Source organism: Candida oxycetoniae (genome assembly GCF_023343755.2).
Source record: "Candida oxycetoniae strain CBS 10844 chromosome Unknown scaffold28, whole genome shotgun sequence".
Classification (NCBI taxonomy): Eukaryota; Fungi; Ascomycota; class Pichiomycetes; order Serinales; family Debaryomycetaceae; genus Lodderomyces; species Lodderomyces oxycetoniae.
Genome location: NW_026055451.1, coordinates 92,138 through 114,975, shown reverse-complemented (window position 1 = coordinate 114,975; position 22,838 = coordinate 92,138). Strand labels below are relative to the sequence as shown.

The following is a 22,838-nucleotide window of genomic DNA, read 5'->3' as shown; positions in this document are numbered from 1 at the left end:
ACTATCGAGCAAAGCGAGATAGTGTCGTTCCATTATCTCTATCCTCGACAGTGTTGCTCCATTATCTCTACCCTCGACAGTGTTGCTCCATTATCTCTATCCTCGACAGTGTTGCTCCATTATCTCTATCCTCGACAGTGTTGCTCCACTATCTCGCTTTGCTCGATAGTGTCGTTCCATTATCTCTATCTGCTTAACAGTGTTGCTCGATAATGTCGTGGTAATGAAATAATAGGAAAAAAATTTATATAACTCATAGCAATCCGGGTTGCTTGTTGGTACATATAGTATGCATATGTACTACGAAGCTCTTATCAAAGAGATAAAATCTAATGAGCCAATTAAATTACAGTAAAGGAATAACTTACAAAGATTTCTATATAAAAAGTATGCATAAACTATTAATTTTTGTGCTAATTTATGGAAAAATTGTAAATAAAGTTTTACACTTTTAGCCGTACCCTATCGAGCAAAGCGAGATAGAATAGCATCATTGTTGAGCAACACTGTTGAGCAGCACTAGTCTCTCTATCAACTAGTCTCTCTCTATCAACTAGTCTCTCTCTATCTACTCTTTCTCTATCAAGAGTTTTAGGTTGATGAGTAAATTTTAAAGAAATAAGAAATTGATTAATACAAATCAAAAGTAGTAAATTATTTATGGTGGACCGAATGGGTCTATGACAAGTTAGAGCATATAAAATGTAAAGCTAAACTTTTGCGTGAATTTTCTTTTTTTTAAAAAACTTTAAAGCAATTGCTGGCAGCAAAAACTCGTTTCACTCACCTAGTCTCTCTATTGACTCTCTCGATCTACTCTCTATCGCACTCTCTCTCTCGATCTACTCTCTATCGCACTCTCTCTCTCGATCTACTCTCTATCGCACTCTCTCTCTCGATCTACTCTCTATCGCACTCTCTCTCTCGATCTACTCTCTATCGCACTCTCTCTCTCGATCTACTCTCTATCGCACTCTCTCTCTCGACTAGACTCGTTTCACTCGCCTAGTCTTTCTCTCTCTCTCTCTCGACTAGACTCGTTTCACTCGCCTAGTCTTTCTCTTTCACTCGCCTAGTCTCCTTATGTGTAACATTTGGTAGCACCAGCAGAGCAAAAAGAACTAAGATGCCTTAACATAGCCATACTTAAAAGCCTTGTCACATATAGAGTCTGAAAATTGCCTATTATTAATTGCTCAACTGAAAAATTGCTTGTTATTAATTGCTTAGTTGAAAAATCGCCTGTTATTAATTGCTTAGGCTGAAAAATCGACCAATATTAGACTGTCTTTTGTTGGTAACAATCCAAATTATCAAAAGGACATTTTCTTGTCATATAATGGGTTATACATACATAATACAATAATGAGTTTCCCCTTCAATTCTGGTAGTAAATTTGATTCTGATGCTACAAAAATAGGCCAGAACAAGTCAGTTACTAATAACAACTCGTCTATATTGGATGCCACACTCCACACCAAACCTTATGTGGAAAATTCTACATCGTCACCCTTAACTTGCGACGAAAATTACTTATCCTGTGAAACACAAAGCATCCCCTCTGTACGTCTGAGTAAACGCTCTTTCAAAGAACAAGCAAATAGATTGAGAAATTACTCTCTTGGAGAAGCATTTATTCCTAATAGCAGCAGCAACAACAACAATAACAACAATTTTGATATTGGTGGAAGAAGCTATGTCAGCATGAGCTATAGAAGACCAAGTTTTATGGCAAATTCAAATTCGCCGCAAATCAATACTGGAGTAGAAGTTCATGAACAAACTGCAAATTTGGCAAATATTGCTGTTGTCGATGGCGAGGCGGATGAGCTCGATAATCTACCAGAAAACAGTGAAGATCTGGATCAAGATGGATTCGCCGAAGAAGTATTTACCCATTCTAAAACTGAGCCTAAGCCTATATTCTCAAAGTCCATTACTAGTAATGCAAAGCAAAAATCAAAACAGTATCCACCCTTGCTACCGGGTTCTTCCAGCTATAAACCCTACACTGATGATGAAGACATACATAGAGACGAAGCTGTTGAAGGACGTTTTCCTTTACAATTATCCAGAAAAGACTTTGCATCAGAGGAAAGTTTGTCCTCGGTTGTTTCCATGACAAACTCAAACTCAAACTCAACGCATGAAAAGAAACCACAACCAAGTAAATTACATCAATTTTTAACAAAACCCTTCCACTACCTTCCAGCAGTATTTCTAGGCACGCTATTAAACATTTTGGATGGTTTATCGTATGGTATGATTATGTTTCCTATAAGTGACCCTATTTTTGCAGCATTGGCACCTGCTGGTTTATCAATGTTTTATATTTCATGTGTCGTGTCGCAAATGGTCTATTCTCTAGGTGGATCTGCGTTTAAAGCAGGTATCGGATCTGAGATGATTGAAGTTACTCCATTTTTCCATAACATGGCATTTGCCATATCTAAATTTATGGCTGATGAAGGAGACGATGCAATCATTGCAACTACTATAGCATCATATGCCGTTTCTTCAATTGTTACTGGTTTGGTCTTTTACCTTTTGGGAAAGTTAAAACTTGGTGTCTTGGTGGGTTTCTTTCCCAGACACATTTTAGTTGGATGTATTGGGGGTGTTGGATACTTTTTAATTGCAACGGGCATTGAAGTTTCTTCAAGATTAGAAGGGGGGCTTTACTACAATTTTGAAACTTTCAAGTATTTGTTTTTCAATCATATCACATTTCTTCAATGGACCATTCCATTGTTGTTGGCAGCGGTGTTGATTATTTTACACCACAAGATACATAATTCGTTGTTGGTTCCATTATACTTCATTGTGGTTTTTGTATTGTTCCATTTGATAGTAGCTTTGATTCCATCGTGGAATTTACAAGACGCTAGAGACATTGGATGGATCTTCCCTGCAGTGGAAAGTAAACAGCCATGGTATCAATTTTATGAATTGTACAAGTTTAGTTTAATCGATTGGTGGTGTTTATTTCGTCAACTTCCTACTATGTTGGCATTGACATTTTTCGGGATATTGCATGTTCCTATTAATGTTCCAGCATTGGCTGTTTCTGTTGGAATGGATGAAGTAGACGTTGATAGAGAATTGGTTGCTCATGGTTATTCCAATGCAATCTCAGGCTTGTTGGGATCGATTCAAAATTATCTTGTTTATACAAATTCCGTATTATTTATTAGAGCAGGGGCAAATGATAGATTGGCTGGGATTATGTTGGCCGTTGCGACTGCTGCAGTAATGATTGCAGGTCCGGGGGTAATTGGCTATATTCCAGTTTGTGTTGTTGGAGCATTAATTTATTTATTAGGTTATGAGTTGTTAAAAGAGTCTGTGTGGGATACTTGGGGCCGTTTAAGACCTATTGAATATGCTACTATTATCATCATAGTTGTTACCATGGGTGCAGTTGATTTTGTTGCTGGTATTGGAATTGGTATCTTGTTGGCATGTTTATCATTTGTGGTTGAGGCAGGAAGAACGCCAGTTGTTCAAGGTATATATTCAGGGAATGTGGCAAGGTCAACAGTTTTGAGACATCCAAAACAACAGGAATTTTTAAAGAATGTGGGTGAACAAATTTGTATTGTTAAGTTGCAAGGCACTATATTTTTTGGTTCCATTGGTGGTGTTGAGAAGGAAATAAGGACCATTTTTGAAAATGATAAGAAAGTAAAGAAAATATCCATCAGATATTTGATTATTGATATGAAAGGAGTGATATCAATTGATTTTTCGGCAGCCGAGGGATTTAGAAGGATTTTGAATTTGACTAATGAATTTAGAACGCAATTGATCATCTCGTCTGTGAAAGAAGAAGATGACATTGTTAAGGGATTGAGAGATGCAGGATTATTCGACAACAATGATCCGCCAATTGAACTCTTTAGTTCATTAAACTATGCCCTAGAATGGTGTGAGAATACGTTTTTGAAGACATATAAATCATTGAAAAAGAAACATGTTGGTAGTGGAAGTTTTGGCGGGATGAATGCGCCAACTCATACATTGTCAAGAATTGTTCCCGAACCGAAAAGTCAGCCAATAGTTAATTGTACTGATAGGAACAATTCCTTTCAGTCTCCACCATCATTTGGTGCTAGATTGTTTGGATTTGGATCAAATGAATTTGGCACACCACGAACGAAACAAGTCCTTCAAGCAGCAAGCAAAACTGTTTACGACGAACACAACACACAATGCTTATACAATTCGTCGCAAAATGATATTTTTGCAAAGCAGCCTTTATCATTAATGATGATTACCTTTCAGGGCTTATCCAAAAAGGATGCAGAATTTTGGACTTTGTTAGCATCGTATATCGTTAAAGAACAAATCCCTCAAGGTATACAATTTTACAATACATTGACTGATGAACCCAGTTTGTTTATTGTTGAAAAGGGGTTGATTCGTGCTATTTACAAATTTGAAAACGAAGGAAGAGAACTACACAGCAGTATTGTGCCACTTGTGGCGTTTGGCAATTTAGATGATGTTAGTCAGTATAGGCAAATTACTTATACCACAGCTAAGGATTCAGTAGTGTGGAAATTAACAAAACTGAAAGGAAAGGAAATGGTTAAGAAGAATGGTTCAAAAGGTGAAGCTATCTTCCTTGAGTTATTGGAAATTGAGTCTAAACTAATAAGAGAGAGATTTGATACAATGACTGCCAATTTGTTAATATCCGGTTGAACAAAAAAAGAGCATTGGACATTTTATGTACAAACACATTATATAAATTTTAATAGAAGAAACAACAGAAGAGTAAGTAACTAAGTAAGTAAAGGTAAAGTAATTGATAGATGGGGCAACGATATAGGTGTAGTTTTTTTTTTGGTTCTTGTCGGTACAACAGGGGGGGCGGGGGGCTCAGCTTTATATCTGTTGTCCAAAAGATATTCTTATTTAATAAACTCATGGTCCCTTATCGGTATTGATTGCTTCCTATAAAAAGTATACATATATTTTGTACAACCTCACACTACCCAGATAATCTTTGCCATTGATAACAAAAATTGAAGCGATGTAAAAGTATATACTACTTGACATATATAGCAATCAACAGGCAAGTTGTGACCTATCGATTTTGCCCACCTAGCACCTATTCGATAGTCAACTGATTGTTTGAGTTACTTGTAAATTGTACTTACTTGATAATGGTCTCCTTAACCAAGCTTGCTACTTTTGCGATTGCTGCGTCTGCACAAGTTGAGTGCTTATCGTTACTAGACAGATACATTGATCGTGCATTGTTAGTATTTACCCACAAATCGGAACCAGGACTTTCGCAATTTTTCAAGCCCAACTATCCTTTGATTCAGCTGATTGCACACTCTGATCAGGACACCAAGCCCGTTTTTGGTGACTCTCCGATTGAAATTTGTGATATTAAAGAAGCGCAATTATTAACTCTTGATGAAGTAATAATTACACCAAACCCACCTGAAGCTGGTGCAAATCTTACATTCACTGCAACAGGGACAATAGACAAAACCATTACAGACGGCGCTTATGTCGAAGTCGATGTGCGTTACGGATTCATCAAGTTGATTCACCAGACGTATGACTTATGTAAAGAGATCACTAAAGTTGATTTAAAATGTCCCGTGAATCAAGGAAAACAAGTCATTTCTAAAACAATCGAAATTCCTCAAGAAGTACCACCTGGAAGGTATTTCGTGACTGCTAGAGCTTATACTAAAGACGATGAGTATATCACTTGCTTAACTGCAACAGTAGTCTTTCCAGCAGTATAAAAAAGTCACCAGAAAAGAATCAATGAGCTAAACAAGCAAAATGAAAAGTTTAACTAAGGAGACAGAGTAGTAATGTTAAAAGGTGTGGGGAAGTGGTTTGTTCTCTTTTTCGGTTACAATTTTGCTCAACAATTGTTGTATTCTTTCTTTTGTTTCTTTTAAAGTTGATAAAGGTTGCATCATTCTTTTTTATTGTTATTTAAAAAGATTTTAGAGTAACGAATATATGATTAGCATATATCTTTAGGTGATTGTGTGTTGGACAATGCATCGCCTCATTTATTGCTCCTCCCTCTACCCCCTTTTTTTACTCTCTCTCTCTCCCTTTCCCCTTCCCCCTTCCCCCTTGCGTCGTGGAGCGTTTATTGTAAGGCTGGTACTCGCGCGCAGTTTCTAAAGATCAACCGGAGATGCATATAATAAATTTTTCAATCTTTTTTTCTTCTTACTATTGAGATATTCTTTCCAACTACATACATCTCCAACGTTTCAAACTTTGGAAAGGGACCCCTGCTAACCAAGATTGGTGCTAATTTGTAGATGTTTGAGTTTGAGGATTATTTCTCTATTCAGATATTTTTTATAATCCTACGAGAAACGCTTGAAACGGCGATTATAATTTCGGTTCTTTTATCATTTATAAATCAAAGGTCGCATAAACCAAATGATGCAGTACCACCAACACAGCAGCAGCAACATGGCACAAGCTCGCAACAAGTCGAGTCTGCTTTACTGTCCAAAGCTGTGCGATTAACTCAAGTGCAAAGAAAATTGAAACTACAAGTATGGGTAGGTGCATTTTCAGGACTTGTCATTTGTTTCATTATTGGGTTGATTTTTATTTTGTCCTTTTATTTCATTGGTAAAGATTACTGGTCGTATACAGAAAGGGTATGGGAAGGAGTGTTTTCTATCTTGTCTAGTGCTATAATCACCGTGATGGGTATTGGGTTATTAAGGATAAATAAAGTGATGAAGTTGAAATGGTGGATCAAATTGGGTGACGCGTATAATGGCAACGATTTAGATGAGGAAGGAGAAGAAGAAATCGCTAAATGGGGCGATGATAATGGCGATAGCAATGTCACGCTGGTTGCAGATGAGAGAGTTGTTAGCACTGAAGATGCAGGGGCAGTGGCTAATTATGGAGGTACAAGATCAAGTTCTGAATCTGAAACTATTCCATTGACTTTGGGGGCAGCAGCGGCAGCGGATAATACCATTACAACACCAACACCAACAACAACAACAACAACTACTACGAATAAGTCGCTACCATCTTCGGGTACTATGAAACCACGTAAAAAACAGGGCTTTAGTAGGAAGTATTTCTTGGCTATATTACCACTCGTCACCACACTCAGAGAAGGATTAGAATCAGTAGTGTTCATTGGAGGCATAGGCTTATCGCAACCACTAACATCGATTCCGTTGTCTATTATATGTGGTATAACATTCGGATCTCTGATTGGGTACCTACTATATAAAGGAGGCAATAAATTGTCTTTACAGTACTTTCTTATTTGCTCAACATGTTTTTTGTACATTGTTAGTGCAGGGTTGATGAGTCGTGGAGTGTGGTTTTTGGAATTAGAATCATATGTTCGCAAGTGCAATGGACTAGATGTAAGCGAGACCGGGAGTGGTCCAGGGTCATATGATATTGTCAAAAGTGTATGGCATGTGAATTGTTGTAATGGATTAACTGATGGTTGGTGGATGGTTTTGAACGCTATATTTGGATGGACCAATTCTGCCACCTATGGTAGCGTTATTACTTATTGCAGCTATTGGTTAGCTGTGATCATATGGTTGAAGGTGAAACTATATGAGGAAAGACATGGTTTGTTACCTTGGATTCCTGTAAGATGGCAAATTAAAAGAATAAGGAAAAAAATTAGATTATTTGAGTTGAAAAATAGTCAAAGTCTACAAGTGTTGGAGAATGGAAATCAAAACAGAGCGGAGGATATCGAGGCTGAGGCTGAGGCCCAGGGTTTGCTAGAGGGAATATAGTTGGAAAGAAATTACCACATTGCATAGTAAAAGAGAGGTTAGCATGTACTTGTACATACTATGAACTATTGGGGGGAAAGGAAAAATATAATAAAAAAGGGTTTACACGATTACTTGTTTTTTAACCTTACCTGAATATCTGTATGCTTCTCTAATGTAGTATCTATTGTAATCTGGCAATTACTTTACCGCGACGCTATTGAGCGAAGCGAGATAGTGGAGCACGCTAGCTCTTAATACCATGACTTGGGAATTTATTGCGGGATGGTATTTCCTTTTTACTTTTATTTTGTACAAATTTTGCACCCAATTTTTTGGCAACCAAAAAAAAAAAAAATAGGTAGCGATTATTTGTACATTGTATTGATAAAAGGATACCATACAAGTCCTTTTCCATCATGAGTTTGGTTTGCATTTCACTTGCCTGCTCCAAACTACCACAGTAAACCATTGAGCTCATTTTCCGAAATCGCTGATGATATTTCAAAAAGTGAGTCTCATAATAGAAATAAAAAATGGGGATATTTAAATTTATCTATACAACATGAAAGGCTTTTAGGGTTAGATAGTGTTTTATTTCTATTTATTTATTTTTATTCTAGCTTCTTTTTTTTTATTTCTTCTTTCTTCAATTAGTGCTTCTCTTGAGCAAAATATTTAGGCTTGTCAAACACATGATACCTATGGCCCCTTACACCATCACCTTTAAATATTTGAGGCATTCTTAAATCGCTATCAATATCTTCTTCTTCAACAAAATTGTTACTATAAAAGAAATCAGCATCAAAATTTTCCTTTTCTTCGTCGCTCAAGAGCTTGAATTTGGCAATTTGTAATTCTGTGTCTGTTATTGTTGATCTTGAGATTCTCGCATAAGCAACTTTTTTCAATTCTCTGAACATGATATACTCACACCATCGATCCCAATCTGTTGAATCAATATCATGCATTCGTGATTGATCTGAAGTATATGTCAAGTAATTACCTACCAAAGGATCTGTTACCAAATAACTCAACAATACCAATGGGTTTTGAGACTTGGCCATTATTTCTTCAACTCCTAAACTCTGCAACCTACGATCTTCGACATCTTCCTCTTGGCCCGAATGGAACACGACAACATCCACTTCTGTTCCATAAATGTCTAATGTGGCATGGATTGCGGGTGCCAATTCACCAACTGGCGATGGTAAAAGGTGATGCGTTGATTGGATGATGGGGAATTTGGATAATAATGCAGCTCCCCAGGTATGTTTGTTTGGACCTGGACCATAATCAACATACATTCCTAAATCCTCAGCAATCTTTTGAGTAAAATCTCGATTACCACCAATTAACCTCTGTGTGTCTGTTTCCAATAAACCGATTATATCAACTTGAGCATCTCTTATAAGATCTCTCATTCTGGTTTCTGAGGACCACATGTCATTATCTAATCCAAAATGAACGCACCAAATACCCGCAGTGAATGAGCCCGAAGGTTCATTATACAGTTTAATCTGGTTGAATGGTAGTGGTGCTCTCTTAATTGTGGCGGTTATAGCTAGTGCTAATAAAACAGTTGTCAAAGTATTCAATTGCTTCATTGTTTTTTTGCTAATGAACTCAAGTTTGGAGATTCTATCCAGCCTCAACTTGTAATTGAAAACCCCCGCGTATATCAACACTAATGAAGTACCAACAATCAAATCGGTCCTTTCTCTCAATAATGGCCCATATGGCACAAAAGCATATGCCACAATCCAGACGCTGGCAAGGGACATAATTATGTTTACAAGGAAACCTATGAAAAAAGTGGCCACTGGATTATATCCATTGATTGATTGAAAAATCACTGGAGCTAAGGAAACTAAGTAAAACAGATAAACCAAAGATCCGGCAAATCCTGTCCATCCTTTCAAAAAATAAGTTGCAAGTGTACTTCCTGCACCAATAACAAGATTGTATGTCAAATTACTGAAAAAGTTTGGATGTACTCTTGATGCAATGAGTATGGAAACCGCAAAAGTGACCAAATGTGGTAAAGCACCAGTTACTGGAGTTGGACCTCTTATTGGGAAACCCTCCCATGTCCAAAGCACCAATGTTCCGGAGTCTGATAAAAATGCATGCAATGCAAAGTAGTAGCCACCAAACCCAAGTGCACCTAATAAAAGTGAACCACCTGCATTGAGTGGTGGTGGTGATGATGATGATGATGATGATGATGATGTCGATGATGATGATGTCGATGTTTTTGGTGCAACGGTTGTATCCACTACTGGGGTAAGTAATGCACCAAGTAATCCCAAGAAAATACCCACTGAATTATAACCGCCATTCTCTTTATGCATTATTGGCCATATAGGATTATTAGAGTAATTTAAAAACTTGAAAATTGAAGTTGCGAGTAAGCCCATAGTGAAAGTGGCAATGTATGAATTTAACTTTTTTGGATGAGCAGCTAATGACCAAAGTTCATTTACTAGTGAAGCCACAGCAAACATTGTTCCTGCGGTTATAGTCAATAATCTCTTTTCTGGGTCCTCAATTTTGTAGGATCCGATTCCCAAAATGATGGTCAATGATCTTGCAAAGTGAGGGTTTGCAGCAAGATAATGCCTCAATCCTGTTGGAACAAGTAGAAGCGGAGCTAAAAACAAAGAGACAATAACTGCTTCATACCCCGTCAATCCCAAGTCCCATAATGGGAAATACCACACACATACAAATAACGAAGTGACCACGGTCCAGTACATGTACGAGTTTATCAAATTAGCAACAGTCTCCACTGTGGTAAACCCATCTTCGTTCTCAGCAGAGTTTGGCGCAATCTTTTGAATAGCGGGCTTTTTTTTTTCCTGTTGTCCACTTATCACTTTGACACCTTCTCCCAGGATGGAAATATCAATATCAGTGAAATCGATGTATGACCAAGAGTCGAACAAAATATCTAAAGCGATTAGACCCCATTCAAAGTACGCGTAAACAGAGTATGCACCTGGTCTTACATGTACTTTATGCTGGATGAACCAATAGATCAAAGGCGCTATAGTGCCAAAGAATGTCACTGCCGAGTAGAATCTCGCTTTACGTTGAAACGAACCTTTTGGCGACAACAACGTTATACAAACAGTCCAAGGGATTGTCAACACTATATAACCAATCATGAATACATCGTGGGCGTCATGATCATCTGTTGAAGTGATATACATCCACCCCCCTGCAGTAAAAGTTCTTAGCACGCCCGCTGTTAAAGCAATAAATGGCAAGTATGACTTTGGCCTATAAAGCGAAATAAAATCAAAAGCGAGCATGAGAAACCTAGGGCCAGCAGTCAATGCAATGATGATCTGAAAAATTGACCTCTCGGGATACCTATCGCCAATTGTCGCAGACACACTAGGGAACCACTCATCGGGATGTCCAAACGACGCGTTTTCAACAATCTTGTAATAATGTAGATACGATCCAACTGCAAGTGCAGCTAAAAACGACAGACTTGCAAAGACTGTATGCAAGATGGAAATCCAACTAGCATTGAATGTAATTGAGTGTTGCATTGAGGTAATGTAACAACTCTTTCTTCTACTATGATGTCACTATTACAGCTGGTGGCTATTATAGCTAGTGGCTATTACAGCTAGTTAATCACAATCACAATCACAATCACAATCACAATCCACTATTGTTAGTTGTCCTAGGCTAATTGAAAAAGTGCTTTAGATTTTTCCGTGTCGTGTCGTGTCGTTTGTGACAAAAACCAAACCAATTAAATTTTCATCTTTAGTAAAATGAATTTAGTAGGAGGAAACTTGGATTGAATAAAGGAGCGGCACCAAGAGTCAATAAAGGAGCAGCACCAAGAGTTAATAATGGGTATGTATTTGGGACTGAGGCGTATATGATCTTTTACTGACTGTTTTTTTGTTTTTAGGTAAATTGGATAGTTATCAACACCATCAAAGACCGGAACTAGTCTCTTTTGATGATATAAGTTATAATGACCTATCCCAAGTTGAAGCTGCCAGAAAGTCAATGCTTAGAGAACAATGGATTAGAACGTATGAGTTGAGAGTGACCCGTGATGCTGTAAGGAAGTGCAAACAATATCATCAAGAAGACGCTGGTAGGAATTGTAAGGCCTTGATATTGAAGTATCTTAAGATGCTAGAATCTTATCCAATACAGGGTTACCAGGGCTATCAAAAGAATGACCCTTCTAAGTAGCTGTTGCGAGGATACTGTGAGAATAGCTGTAAGGAGAATAGGACAGTAAGGGACAAGCTGCTGACTAAGATGCTGGAAAAAACTGTAAAAATAACCATCAAGCTGACTTGTGAAGCCGATGGTTGAAATACATTTATATTTAAATTATATCAATTCAATGGGGCAATTTGCCTGAGATTACAAAATGTCCATTTGTGGCTGGGGGGGGGGGGGGGGGTGTAAATGGACTGTAAGGTCCAATCACATCCCACTTGATCTCCGGTTATCTACTCTATACTCACTACAGCGACACTATCGACACTATCGAGCGGAGCGAGATAGTGGAGCAACACTGTCAAGCAGCAGTAACAACACTGTCAAGCAGCAGTAACAACACTGTCAAGCAGCAGTAACAACACTGTCAAGCAGCAGTAACAACACTGTCAAGCAGCAGTAACAACACTGTCAAGCAGCAGTAACAACACTGTCAAGCAGCAGTAACAACACTGTCAAGCAGCAGTAACAACACTCTCAAGCAGCAGTAACAACACTGTCAAGCAAAACTGACTAGTGATACTGTCGCAGCTCTTCTTCTTTTAGATCCAGAATCTAATTAGCACAACAGATACCTAGTGTGCTCCACTATCTCGCTCTGCTTGATAGTGTCGCCTACTCTAAGATTACAAAATGTCCATTTGTGACTGGGGGGATGTAAATACACATGGGTTTGATACTACATATTGCTCCATTAGCTCGCTTCGCTCCCTAGTATCGCATATCTCCAACCGTATACTCTACACTACAATTGTCTTTTTTTACTAAAATAGAGAAAGTTGTCATGTCCTCTGAGATCTTGTCTCCGTTTACACATATTGATGTAAAAACCGTATCTTATCTATTACAGTTGAATAAATGCATAGAAATAAAATACGTAGGAAGAGATAGTCTATGTAGGAAGATAGTCTATGTAGGAAGAGACATTCTATGTAGGAAGAGACTGTCTAATTTGAGCATGCTTATATAACCTTGATAGTGTCCATTGGAAGCTAGTGTGCTCTACTAGTGTTGCACCACTATCTCGCTTCGCTCGATAGTGTCAGTGTCGATGTCGCTTTCAAGTATCTTTTTTCTGCTGTAATTGCATGGATTCATTTTTTTCCTCTCCAAACTATTGACTGTCACCAACACTATCTCGCTCTCCTCGATAGTGTCGAATCTATACTACCCTTTGATTCGCGCGCTTTCTCCAAGGTCGTGTACTTTTTCTGTGCAATACAAATTACGCCCAATGAAAAGAGCAAAAAAAAAAATCTGTGCGTGCAGGCGCCGTGGTGGAGCGCTTGCCTGGCAAGAGTAGGAACATATGGTAGCTCCCGTAAGGAAAAAAAAAAACGAATGAAAAATCAAGCATGAAAATTGAAGTATGAAAGGATTTGTTCATTTCTTTTAACGAGAGAATAAGGATTAAGAATGTTTCGTTTGGCAGCTGCTCAAGCTGTTCGTTCGGCACCAAGTGTAAGGTATGTGGAGGGGAAAGAATGAGAACTTAGGAGGAGAGGAGGGGGGGGGGGAAGAATGAGAACTTAGGAGGAGAGGAGGAGGGGGGAAGAATGAGAACTCAGGAGGAGAGGAGGGGGAAGAAATTGAGTCTCTTAAAGCCTAGGGACGACGATTTTGAATTGACACTTTATACTAACATTGCGAATTTAGAAATTATGCTACTTTACGTGAGATTGAAAACCGTCTCAAGTCGATTAAGAACATTGAGAAAATTACCAAAACAATGAAGATTGTTGCTTCAACAAGATTGAATAAAGCTCAAAGAGCCATGCAATCAGCTCGTGTGTTCAACAAATCCGAAACTGAGTTCAACGAGAATGCCGAACCAAAAATCGTCAAGGAAGAAGGTGAAGAAGCCAAACCGGAAAAGACTTTGTTGATTGTTGTTTCTTCTGATAAAGGTTTATGTGGATCCATACACTCGCAAATTTCAAAGAGTGCTAGAAAGAGAACTGCTGAGTTGGATAACAATGTTGATATCGTCACCATTGGCGATAAAGTTAAGGCTCAATTGTTAAGAACCCACAACGAACACTTGAAATTGTCCTTTAGTGGAGTTGGTAAAGGAGAGCCTACATTTGATGAAGTTGCCTTGATCTGCGACGAAATCTCCAAGTTGGGTCATTTTGAAAATGTGGAAATTTTGTACAACAAATTTGTTTCTGGTGTTTCTTTTGAACCTTCAAAATTCTCAGTATTTGCCGCTGATGCTATCGAAAATGCCCCAGGTATCAACAAGTACGAGTTGGAAAATGAAGAAGTTCCTCAAACCTTGTCAGAATTCTCCCTTGCTAATAGTTTATTAACCGCCATGGCTGAAGGTTATGCATCTGAAATTTCAGCAAGAAGAAACGCTATGGATAATGCTTCAAAGAATGCTGGTGATATGATTAACAACTACTCTATTTTATATAACAGAACCAGACAAGCTGTTATCACTAACGAATTGGTTGATATTATTACTGGTGCTTCATCATTGGAATAGAGAATTTAAAAAGATATAACAAACTTACATATTCGTATCAAAAGAACGTACCAAAAAAAAACGAAAAAAAAAAAACAAAACAAAGTAAAGCTTCTATTTTTATTCTATCTTTATTGATCGGTATACTTTTCCTATAAATATCAAACCAGTGAGCACTGCGACTGAACCACAAGCTATGCCTATGATGAAACAAGCTAGTGCCATATAACTGAAATATAGTAGACTGCTAATAAAGTCATCAACATTCATGACTTTCCAAAAATAGTAGATGGAGTATGCGTAAATGTACCAAGCTACACTAGAACCAACTTGGAACGAAAGCCATGACCAATCGGAGCTATTAAAAAAAGCTAATGAGATGTAGATTGCAATTATAGTTGATTCAATTATGATTATAAGTAGCATTAGTGTAGTTATGAAAAGGAACCCGTACATGTAATAAAAAGTAGTCTTTTCCAACCATACTGAATTGAAAATGAATAGTAGTTCAACATAGACTATACCAAATGGGACTAGTCCGTAGATAAGGCAAGTTTTGAAGTAGCTTATAACCGAAACCAATTTGAAATGAGTTTGGACAGGTGTATGAAAATCCTGTTTTTCCAATATTGGACCTTGCTGCAGCAAATTCGTTTTTTCAACATCAAACGTCAATCTGTTTCCAAAAAATCCACCTACTATTCCAAGAGGACATTGTATTAATATGAACATTAATAAAAATATAACAATTGTTCCAAATGGCAAAGCAGTAGATGATTCCTTTGCCCATACGAAAAGGTTTAAAATAAACATTAATATGAAAAGAATCGCTGGTATTGCGGAACTGAATACTAACGAAAGCACAATTGTCCTTATTGGGTCAAAGGATTGATTCACTTTATTTCTGAAGAATTTGTAAAGATTTATCCCCACAAAGGATGATATCAAACCTGAGATTATGAAGCAAAAAATCGATAAAGAAAAGAAAGCTCCTTGATGAGTATTAAAAAATGAATGGCTGTTGCCTATCAAATTCAAAGAGTATAAAGTCAAAACACCTATCATGGCAATCAACATTTGAATACCACATGAAGATAGTGTGGTTAGCAACAAAGGGGCAACAGGTGTAGAATTGATGTCCTTAATGTGTATTTTCCAGTTTGCAGAAGCAAGAGTGATTTCTTGTTCATGTGTGGGCAAGCTTGGAGATTTGAGATCTTTTTTCAAAATTTTAACCAAAACAACCATAACGATCAATGATCCCAAAAAGATTAATAAAACCGAGTTTGCCAATGAAAACCAATGAATCTTGACATGTGCGCCATTTGACTCGTTTTGGTAATACATATTCCATCTTGCGTCATAGTCAATAGATTTGTCCTCTCTCCAATATACTGAATAAGTATATGGTATCAATGTTCTTTCGTCAAGTAACTTCCCCTTGGAGTTTGTCCTGGGTATTAGTGGGAAGTTTTCATAATCCTTTGATGTACCGGGACACTTTTCATTGCTTACACTCTTGGGGTACACTTCAAACCCTACAATTTGACTCCCCTCCAGTTTAGCCTTGTTGTTACTATTATATCTAATGACTAACACAACATGGTTATACATATAGCTAACATCATCCTTGACAAATCCCAAAGGAAATCCTGCAGCATAGTATTTGTTTCTATGTAAATCACTTTCAAAAGTTGTTGCACCAGGTAATCCATCAATTGACCAGTGGACAACGTACCCGTCCTTGATCAAGTTAGAAGCCCTTCTGATAACCAGCTGTGTTGCTTTTACATCACATAACCCCACACACTGGTAATCGATACCAAATTGTAATTTATACCCGCTCTGCCAAATACGATCACCACGTAAAATTTCTCCAAGCGATAAATGCACGGGCTTGGCGCCATTCATTGGCGGACAAACAAATGGTAAACTATAGTATGCATATGGCAATTGAGTGTTGTCAGATTCTATTTTGTTGACATAAAGGTCTACTTCATCTCCAAATCGAAAGTATTTGGATTTATGGAACAAACTGAATGACGCTTCGACACTGCTTAAATACCATAGTAATAGTAGTAGACGCATCTACCAAAGAAAAAGCCAAAGAAAAAAAGCCTAAAAGAGCCAAAAAAGACACCTTCTTCTATGAGTGGCAGCAGCAACGTTAACTCAAAATCTACTCTGGTCAGCTCTAATTAGCTTGTAGACCCTATATGCTATATGCTACACGTAACAATTTTTCAGCTATATTTTTATTTTTCGCTGGCGGGTAATTTTTATTTTCGTTTTCCTTTTTTGGGCAATCAAGCAGAGTAGTTGGGCTGAAGGAAAGATGTAGGATGTAGGATGTAAGATGTAAGATGTAAGATATAATATACAAGATATAAGTTGGAAGGTGAAAAATTGTATACAAACGAGATGACCAAAGACTATTCTTTTTTAAAAAAAACTATAAACTATTTTCAATAATTACTTTGGCCTTTGGATCAAGTGTCATTGCAATACTAAGTTCCTTTAATGCGCGGAATTTGTCGTTTTTCAATTTGTACAATTCACCAAGAAGGAAATATACACTTGCTTCATTTGGCGCTAGTCCCTTGAGTATCTCTAAAGTCTCAATTGCATTTGAGTACTGTTCCATTTTAATGAGTATTTGTGCCTTTTTCAATCTTGGTAACGGATTTGTTGGTTGGATCTCACACCCACTTTTATAACATAATATCGCCTCCTCTAGTCTACCAGCTCGTTCCAAGATCATTGCTTGAGTTGTAATCAAGATTACATTAGTTGGGTTGATTGAAATGCCCTTTCGGATATAGTATTCAGCCCGATCCATCTCACCTAGCTGAAGATGAACCATTCCAAGTCCGTACAATGCAGAATAGTTTCTTTCATCCATTGATAAACTTCGATAAAATTCCAGACTCGCTTTTTCCAAATCCTCAAGTGCCATGTACTCGTGCCCTATTAACGTGTAAGCATACGATAAAGGTTGTAGCTTGAGCAGTTTGTTGAACGCTCGAATAGCCTCTTCGGGCTCTTTGTTTAATGAAAATAAGTTCCCTATAACAATCCAAGTAATGGCGCTTTGCGAATCTATATCCTTCATTTCATTGGCAAGCAATGTTAATTTTGTTTTATTTTTGAGATGCCAGAGCAACGTTGAAAAATATTCCATATCCTCCAATCTAGCGCGATCTACTTCTCGTAGTTTTTCAAAATACTCGAGTGATTTTTTGTATTCCGTTACTTCGTAATGTAACCGCCCTAGTTTGCTCAATACCCACGGTGTTTCTCGTTCTTGCAGACTAAAATTTTCCAATATCTTTATTGCCTTGTAACAGTCGTATGTCGTTAGACATTTGAAACTTTTGGCGAAAACCAGATATTTTTGAAGTAGATATGCCTCTACCTTCTCAAGCTCTTTGATATAGGTTATCCCATCAGAATTTGTACGTTTGGGAGTCTCTGCAGGTGCAGTGGTTAGTCGCGAAGTGATCCTCAGATACCGACTTATTCTTCGTTTTTCAGGTTTGACAAATTCAAATGTATTGTCAGTATTCAAATTCAGTTTTCTCAAGGGAGCATCAGGTACTGTTGTCTGCTTAACTCTTGGTGTTTGAAAGTTGAAGTCATCAACATGAATGGATTTCAAGGGTGGACTTTGAACTTGAACACCAAACGGGTTATCCGAATCAGTGCTTGGTTTTTGTTTATATAGACTTCTCACCTTCATATTGACTCCGAGTTTGCTTACTTTTTGGAAAGCTTCAAAATCAAATTGATTCAACCTGAGACATTGAGTATAGCTGAGCGTACTGTTCTTTATATCATTTGTAGCACTATATAAATCGCCCAAGAGATGATACACAGCTGAAGCATCGGGTACAATACTTCTCTTGTATTCAAATCTCTCTTCAATACTGTATTTGACTTCCTTATCGTATAGGTTCTTGACTTTCAATAGCTGAGCTATTCCATCCTTGAATTTTTTCAAATAAAGACAACATCGAGCATATAGATATGAACAGCCAAGATGGTGCAACGGAGTTAGGTTGTTGTGTACTTCAACTAGCTTTCTATAGCATGACTTGTACTTGTTTTGACGATACAAGCTTAAACAGTATAAATAAATGGAGTCCAATGACGTACCATCCATTGCTAGTAACCTTTCCCCAGCAAATTCAGCATTTTTGTAATTGAATGTATCTAGTGAGTGGAAAATAATCGAACAGAGATATTGCTCTGTATAGGGTATGTTTGGCAGCTCACCATTGTGGAGTTGTTGCATCTAGTCCAAAAAGATGTCGTTGTCGTTCTTATCTACGTTGGCAAAGAGCTTTATCAAAATTCAACCTCAATCTCTTTATCTCACTCTCTTTGTTTCCCTTTATTTCGTTTTCTACCTTCCGTTTTTAAAGTTGTCTTTTTTTTCCTTCTATTTTTTTTCCTTCGTTTATTTTTTGATACCGAAGGATGAGTTTTGATGGGTGTATAAAGTAAAAGCAAGGAAAATGTTACAAATGTATTAAAAGAAAGAGAATTATACATTTAGAGGGGGGGGGTGAAACAATTCTGGTTCATAACTATCTTTTCATCTCTCGTCAAACATAATAAATGACTGGGTAGAGTTTGCATTTTGGGAATTACTTTTCTACTTTTTTGATCCGCTCAAAAGTTTGCCTGTTGAGTTGGCAAGTACCGTTCTTGCGGCGGCAGCAGCTACTGCCGATGGTGCCGAGCTTGAGTTGGAAGTGGAGGTATTGATCATAGGTGACTTGTCACTTGGGCTATCGATATTTATTTGGGAATTATTTGACGAAGACGCAGTCGAGTAAGGAGTGGATGAAATAGTGCCTCGCGCTTGGTTCTTAGTTTGCTGTGAATTTCGACTTGATGGAGGTTTAAATGAACTGGGAATATCTCCAAAGTGACCGGAATTAACGGTTGCTGGGGTACCACCAGGAGACGATGATTTCGGAGACATGTAGCCTGACGCTAGTAAGTAAGGAGAAGCAAAACCTCCCTGACTACTACTGACTGATCTTGCAATCTGTGGAGTTAACGGCGCTACAGATGCTTGTGTAGCAGTAACCGAATGTGTAGCAGTATTTGATGTTGAGCTTTTCCTATTAGTGGTGTCAATGGTCAAACTTGGTCCCCTTGTTGACTCTGGAGCTAATGTAGATGATGAATACATTGATGATTGGAAAGAAGAGTCATTGATAAACTCTTCGTCACCTCGAATATAACCCTTGGCCCTCAATTCTTCATCTTTCAACTTATTTTCCTCTCTTGCTTTTGCCAAAAGTTCTTGCGCTTTAATCAAACTAACCGTTGGTGTGGAACAACTACTCACAACTGGAACCGAGTCATCAATATCAATTGTTGCCGTCATCAATGCCTTGATCCACCCTCTCATTTCGTTCTCAGATTCAACTGCAAAGTAGTGAATTTTAGGTTGAGTAAACGTCAACCCTTTCTTGAAACCAGGAGCAGGTGGGACAATCTTAAAACAATAATTTCCCGCAAACGTGGTTGAAGCAACCATTGCTGCATACTTGTCCGCCTTTTCCACATCTTCAGCATTAACATTAATGGGAATCACTTTATGTGCAGTGATATCTATTAATCCTTTCTCCTTTTTATCTTTTAGGGAGCTAAAGTACGACAACCTTGTTCCATGAAGAGTGAAATATCTCGTACGCCAAGCAAATGTATTCCCTGAACGTTTAGACATGTATCCGCTATAACCAGCAGTTTTGATAGCTTCTTCGGGAGTGATGTCGCGGATTCCTTCAGTGAAGGCTGAAGTTTTCAGCTTCTTTGATCCCGTAAGATTACGGAAATTTTGTGTCGATGTTGTTCGAAGACTCTTTAACCTGGAGGTTCCGGGACGCGTTGGCGGTTGCGGATCACTTGCAATTCTCCTGTCGTCTTTCAAAGCGTCAATAGAATTGGACTTTATTTTGACCGAATCCAGCTTTTTTGGTGACAAATTGGCGTCGTCGATATCCACTGGTGAAGAAAAATCAAATATTTGAGATTTTCTTGGTGTCGTTGAACCATTTTCTCTTTTTATGTGTGGTGGTGAAATCAATTTATCATCATTCTTTTTAATATTATTACTTTGGAATTTCCCATTCGATGTTTGAAGCGGAGTTGCTGATGCCGAGCCTGCTACACCAGCAGCTGCAGAACTCCCGTCATTTCCATTTGACAAGAATGAAAATAATGAGGAATGTCTCTTGTGATTCGATTGTGGGGATTTGTACTGACGGTGATTGGAACTCAGTGATCCTTGTCTATAATGAGAGCCCTGATCGTATATAGAGGACGGTGGTCTAGGTGACGAAGCCAAGGCATGACTTGAGGCGTTTTTCCTTGTCATGTATAAGCCATAATGTGGCTCTGTGATGGTACTACTGCTGGTAGTTGCCCCCGTTCCCGTTCCTGTTCCCGTGCCAAATTTGAAGTTTGTGTTTATGGGACTTTCGTCACCTGGTGGTTCTGGTGCTTTTCTAGGCGACATGAAAGATGAGTCAGCTTGGGATATATTAATCATTGATTGAGATCTTTTTCTTTGATGTTTTGATGTCGGTTCAGAAAAAGCTGATGGCATTAGATTATTATACTGCAGCAGCACCAGCAGCAGCAACAACTTCAGTTTATCATCCTCTAATGGGAAAGCAGTGGTATCTGTTGGTGATGAGTTTAAAGTAGTTTGTGTAGTATCATTTTTATTAGTTGACCCAGTTGATTGTGAATTTGTTCTTGATTGTTTGAGCTTTGCTGATCTCGCCGCCATTTCTCTTAATTTTTCAATCTCCTTATGTATTTCAAATCGAGTTCCAAACGAGTCTATTTCCAACTCTTTTAAATGTGCCAAATCTAGTTCAAATAATATGGATCCAGTGATTTTGTGTTTGGCAAACTTATTAGCAACAGTGCGATCGAATCCAAGCACCAAGGCAAAATATGAGGAAACTTGCTTTGCTGTCCATGTGTTTGCAAATAAAGGATTCAAATCGTCAGTTAATGACCGTGTAGATACTGTTCTTGAATGAGATGATGTGCCATTAGCCGTCAGATTAGCCTGTTTTACTGGCTTGAACTGTTTCTGGTAACCAGGGTTTTGTATTTCTTCTAGAGCCTTGTCGATTTCGCTGTTCATATGATAAGACGAAAATGAGTGAGATCCTGAAATATTAAGCTTATTAAATGTCTCGCCAAGCCTTGAGTCAGATTCATATGAGTCAGTTGCAGCAGCGGCGGCGGCAGTAGTAGTAGTAGTTGTTGTACTACTATTGCTGTTGTTGTTGTTGTTGTTGTTGTTGGCTGATTTATTATTGATAACGTTGCCATTACCGTTAGCATGCACCTTTGTTGGTGGTGTCATTACTCTTCTTGACCTCGATCTCAATAGCGTCTTTTCTTCTCCATTGGCCAATATTTGTGTAAAAGTCTTTGGATACAAGCCCACATCACCGGTCAATAAGTTTTTGCCCATATACCATCCATCGTTGTATTCTCGATCATCTGCCAATACTTGTATTTTATCGCCAATCTTGAGACTTAGCTCATCGCCTAGTCTCGCGTTAAATTGTTTTACACATATATATGTCGCACCGTCCATAGTATTCCTTTGCAAGCTGCTAGGCTGTAGCTATATGTGTAAAGTAGCTGTTTCTTTGAAACGGTCTGTGGAAAAAGGGTATGCGTCTCTTTGAAAAGGTACGTGTCTCTTTGAAAAGGTACGTGTATCTTTGAAAAGGTTTGTGAAAAAGCTATGTGGTTACTGTTTTGTTTTGTTTTGTTTTTTTTCCTTCCTTCCTTCCTTTAACAAAGTTGGTTTAGCGAGAATGAGTTTGATGCCTTCAAGTTCAGTGGGTTAAGTAAAGTGTTTATGTTAGTGTGTGAGAGGTAGCTGGAACTCAAGTCGGATGTGGACGTGAGTTGTTGCTACCAAAAGTCTTTGAGGGTTTGGGGGTGGGTTACAAATATATTAACCAAGCTTGTATAATCGCCCTTATTTTACTTTAATTGAATAGCTTTTACCAAAGAAAGGAAAAAAAAAAAAAAAAAAAAAGAAAAGAAAAAAAGAAAAAGGTTAAATTGTCGATGAAATAAAAGGCGTATGTAACTACAAAGGCGTAGCTTAACTATGGATGAAGTTATAGTCAGTTTAGGTATATAAAGAAATAGGCAGTAAGCTTTACTATACAGCGTCTAGCTTAACTATGGACTAGGTGGTCGTTTTTTTTTTCTGTTTTTTTTTTTTAATTACTATAGACAGAAATTTTTGTTTTTTGGGCTTATATGCAGAATGGTGAAGT

General features: G+C 37.9%; 8 protein-coding genes across 8 annotated transcripts; 4 read left to right on the top strand and 4 right to left on the bottom strand. All coding sequences in view use genetic code 12, as the record gives it.

Annotated features, from left to right (window-relative positions):
* Positions 1–1,365: 1,365 nt before the first annotated feature.
* Positions 1,366–4,707, top strand: KGF56_003193 (uncharacterized protein; the record flags this gene model as incomplete). The annotated part of the gene is made up of 1 exon (XM_049324501.1): positions 1,366–4,707. One exon carries the CDS (start codon positions 1,366–1,368, stop codon positions 4,705–4,707), a length of 3,342 nt encoding a protein of 1,113 aa, XP_049179779.1.
* Positions 4,708–5,171: 464 nt separating this feature from the next.
* On the top strand, positions 5,172–7,787 carry KGF56_003192 (FTH2; the record flags this gene model as incomplete). Its single annotated transcript, XM_049324500.1, has 2 exons — positions 5,172–5,765; positions 6,345–7,787. The coding sequence occupies 2 exons, from the start codon at positions 5,172–5,174 to the stop codon at positions 7,785–7,787; spliced, it is 2,037 nt and encodes a 678-aa protein (XP_049179778.1).
* Positions 7,788–8,419: 632 nt separating this feature from the next.
* On the bottom strand, positions 8,420–11,329 carry CWH43 (Cwh43p; the record flags this gene model as incomplete). Its single annotated transcript, XM_049324499.1, has 1 exon — positions 8,420–11,329. The coding sequence occupies one exon, from the start codon at positions 11,327–11,329 to the stop codon at positions 8,420–8,422; it is 2,910 nt and encodes a 969-aa protein (XP_049179777.1).
* A 312-nt stretch (positions 11,330–11,641) lies between these two features.
* On the top strand, positions 11,642–11,996 carry KGF56_003190 (uncharacterized protein; the record flags this gene model as incomplete). Its single annotated transcript, XM_049324498.1, has 2 exons — positions 11,642–11,645; positions 11,704–11,996. 2 exons carry the CDS (start codon positions 11,642–11,644, stop codon positions 11,994–11,996), a joined length of 297 nt encoding a protein of 98 aa, XP_049179776.1.
* A 1,449-nt stretch (positions 11,997–13,445) lies between these two features.
* On the top strand, positions 13,446–14,520 carry ATP3 (F1F0 ATP synthase subunit gamma; the record flags this gene model as incomplete). The annotated part of the gene is made up of 2 exons (XM_049324497.1): positions 13,446–13,495; positions 13,686–14,520. 2 exons carry the CDS (start codon positions 13,446–13,448, stop codon positions 14,518–14,520), a joined length of 885 nt encoding a protein of 294 aa, XP_049179775.1.
* Positions 14,521–14,619: 99 nt separating this feature from the next.
* Positions 14,620–16,587, bottom strand: KGF56_003188 (uncharacterized protein; the record flags this gene model as incomplete). The annotated part of the gene is made up of 1 exon (XM_049324496.1): positions 14,620–16,587. One exon carries the CDS (start codon positions 16,585–16,587, stop codon positions 14,620–14,622), a length of 1,968 nt encoding a protein of 655 aa, XP_049179774.1.
* A 364-nt stretch (positions 16,588–16,951) lies between these two features.
* CDC27 (anaphase promoting complex subunit) lies at positions 16,952–18,661 on the bottom strand (the record flags this gene model as incomplete). Its single annotated transcript, XM_049324495.1, has 1 exon — positions 16,952–18,661. The coding sequence occupies one exon, from the start codon at positions 18,659–18,661 to the stop codon at positions 16,952–16,954; it is 1,710 nt and encodes a 569-aa protein (XP_049179773.1).
* A 495-nt stretch (positions 18,662–19,156) lies between these two features.
* BOI2 (Boi2p) lies at positions 19,157–22,138 on the bottom strand (the record flags this gene model as incomplete). The annotated part of the gene is made up of 1 exon (XM_049324494.1): positions 19,157–22,138. The coding sequence occupies one exon, from the start codon at positions 22,136–22,138 to the stop codon at positions 19,157–19,159; it is 2,982 nt and encodes a 993-aa protein (XP_049179772.1).
* Positions 22,139–22,838: the final 700 nt, after the last annotated feature.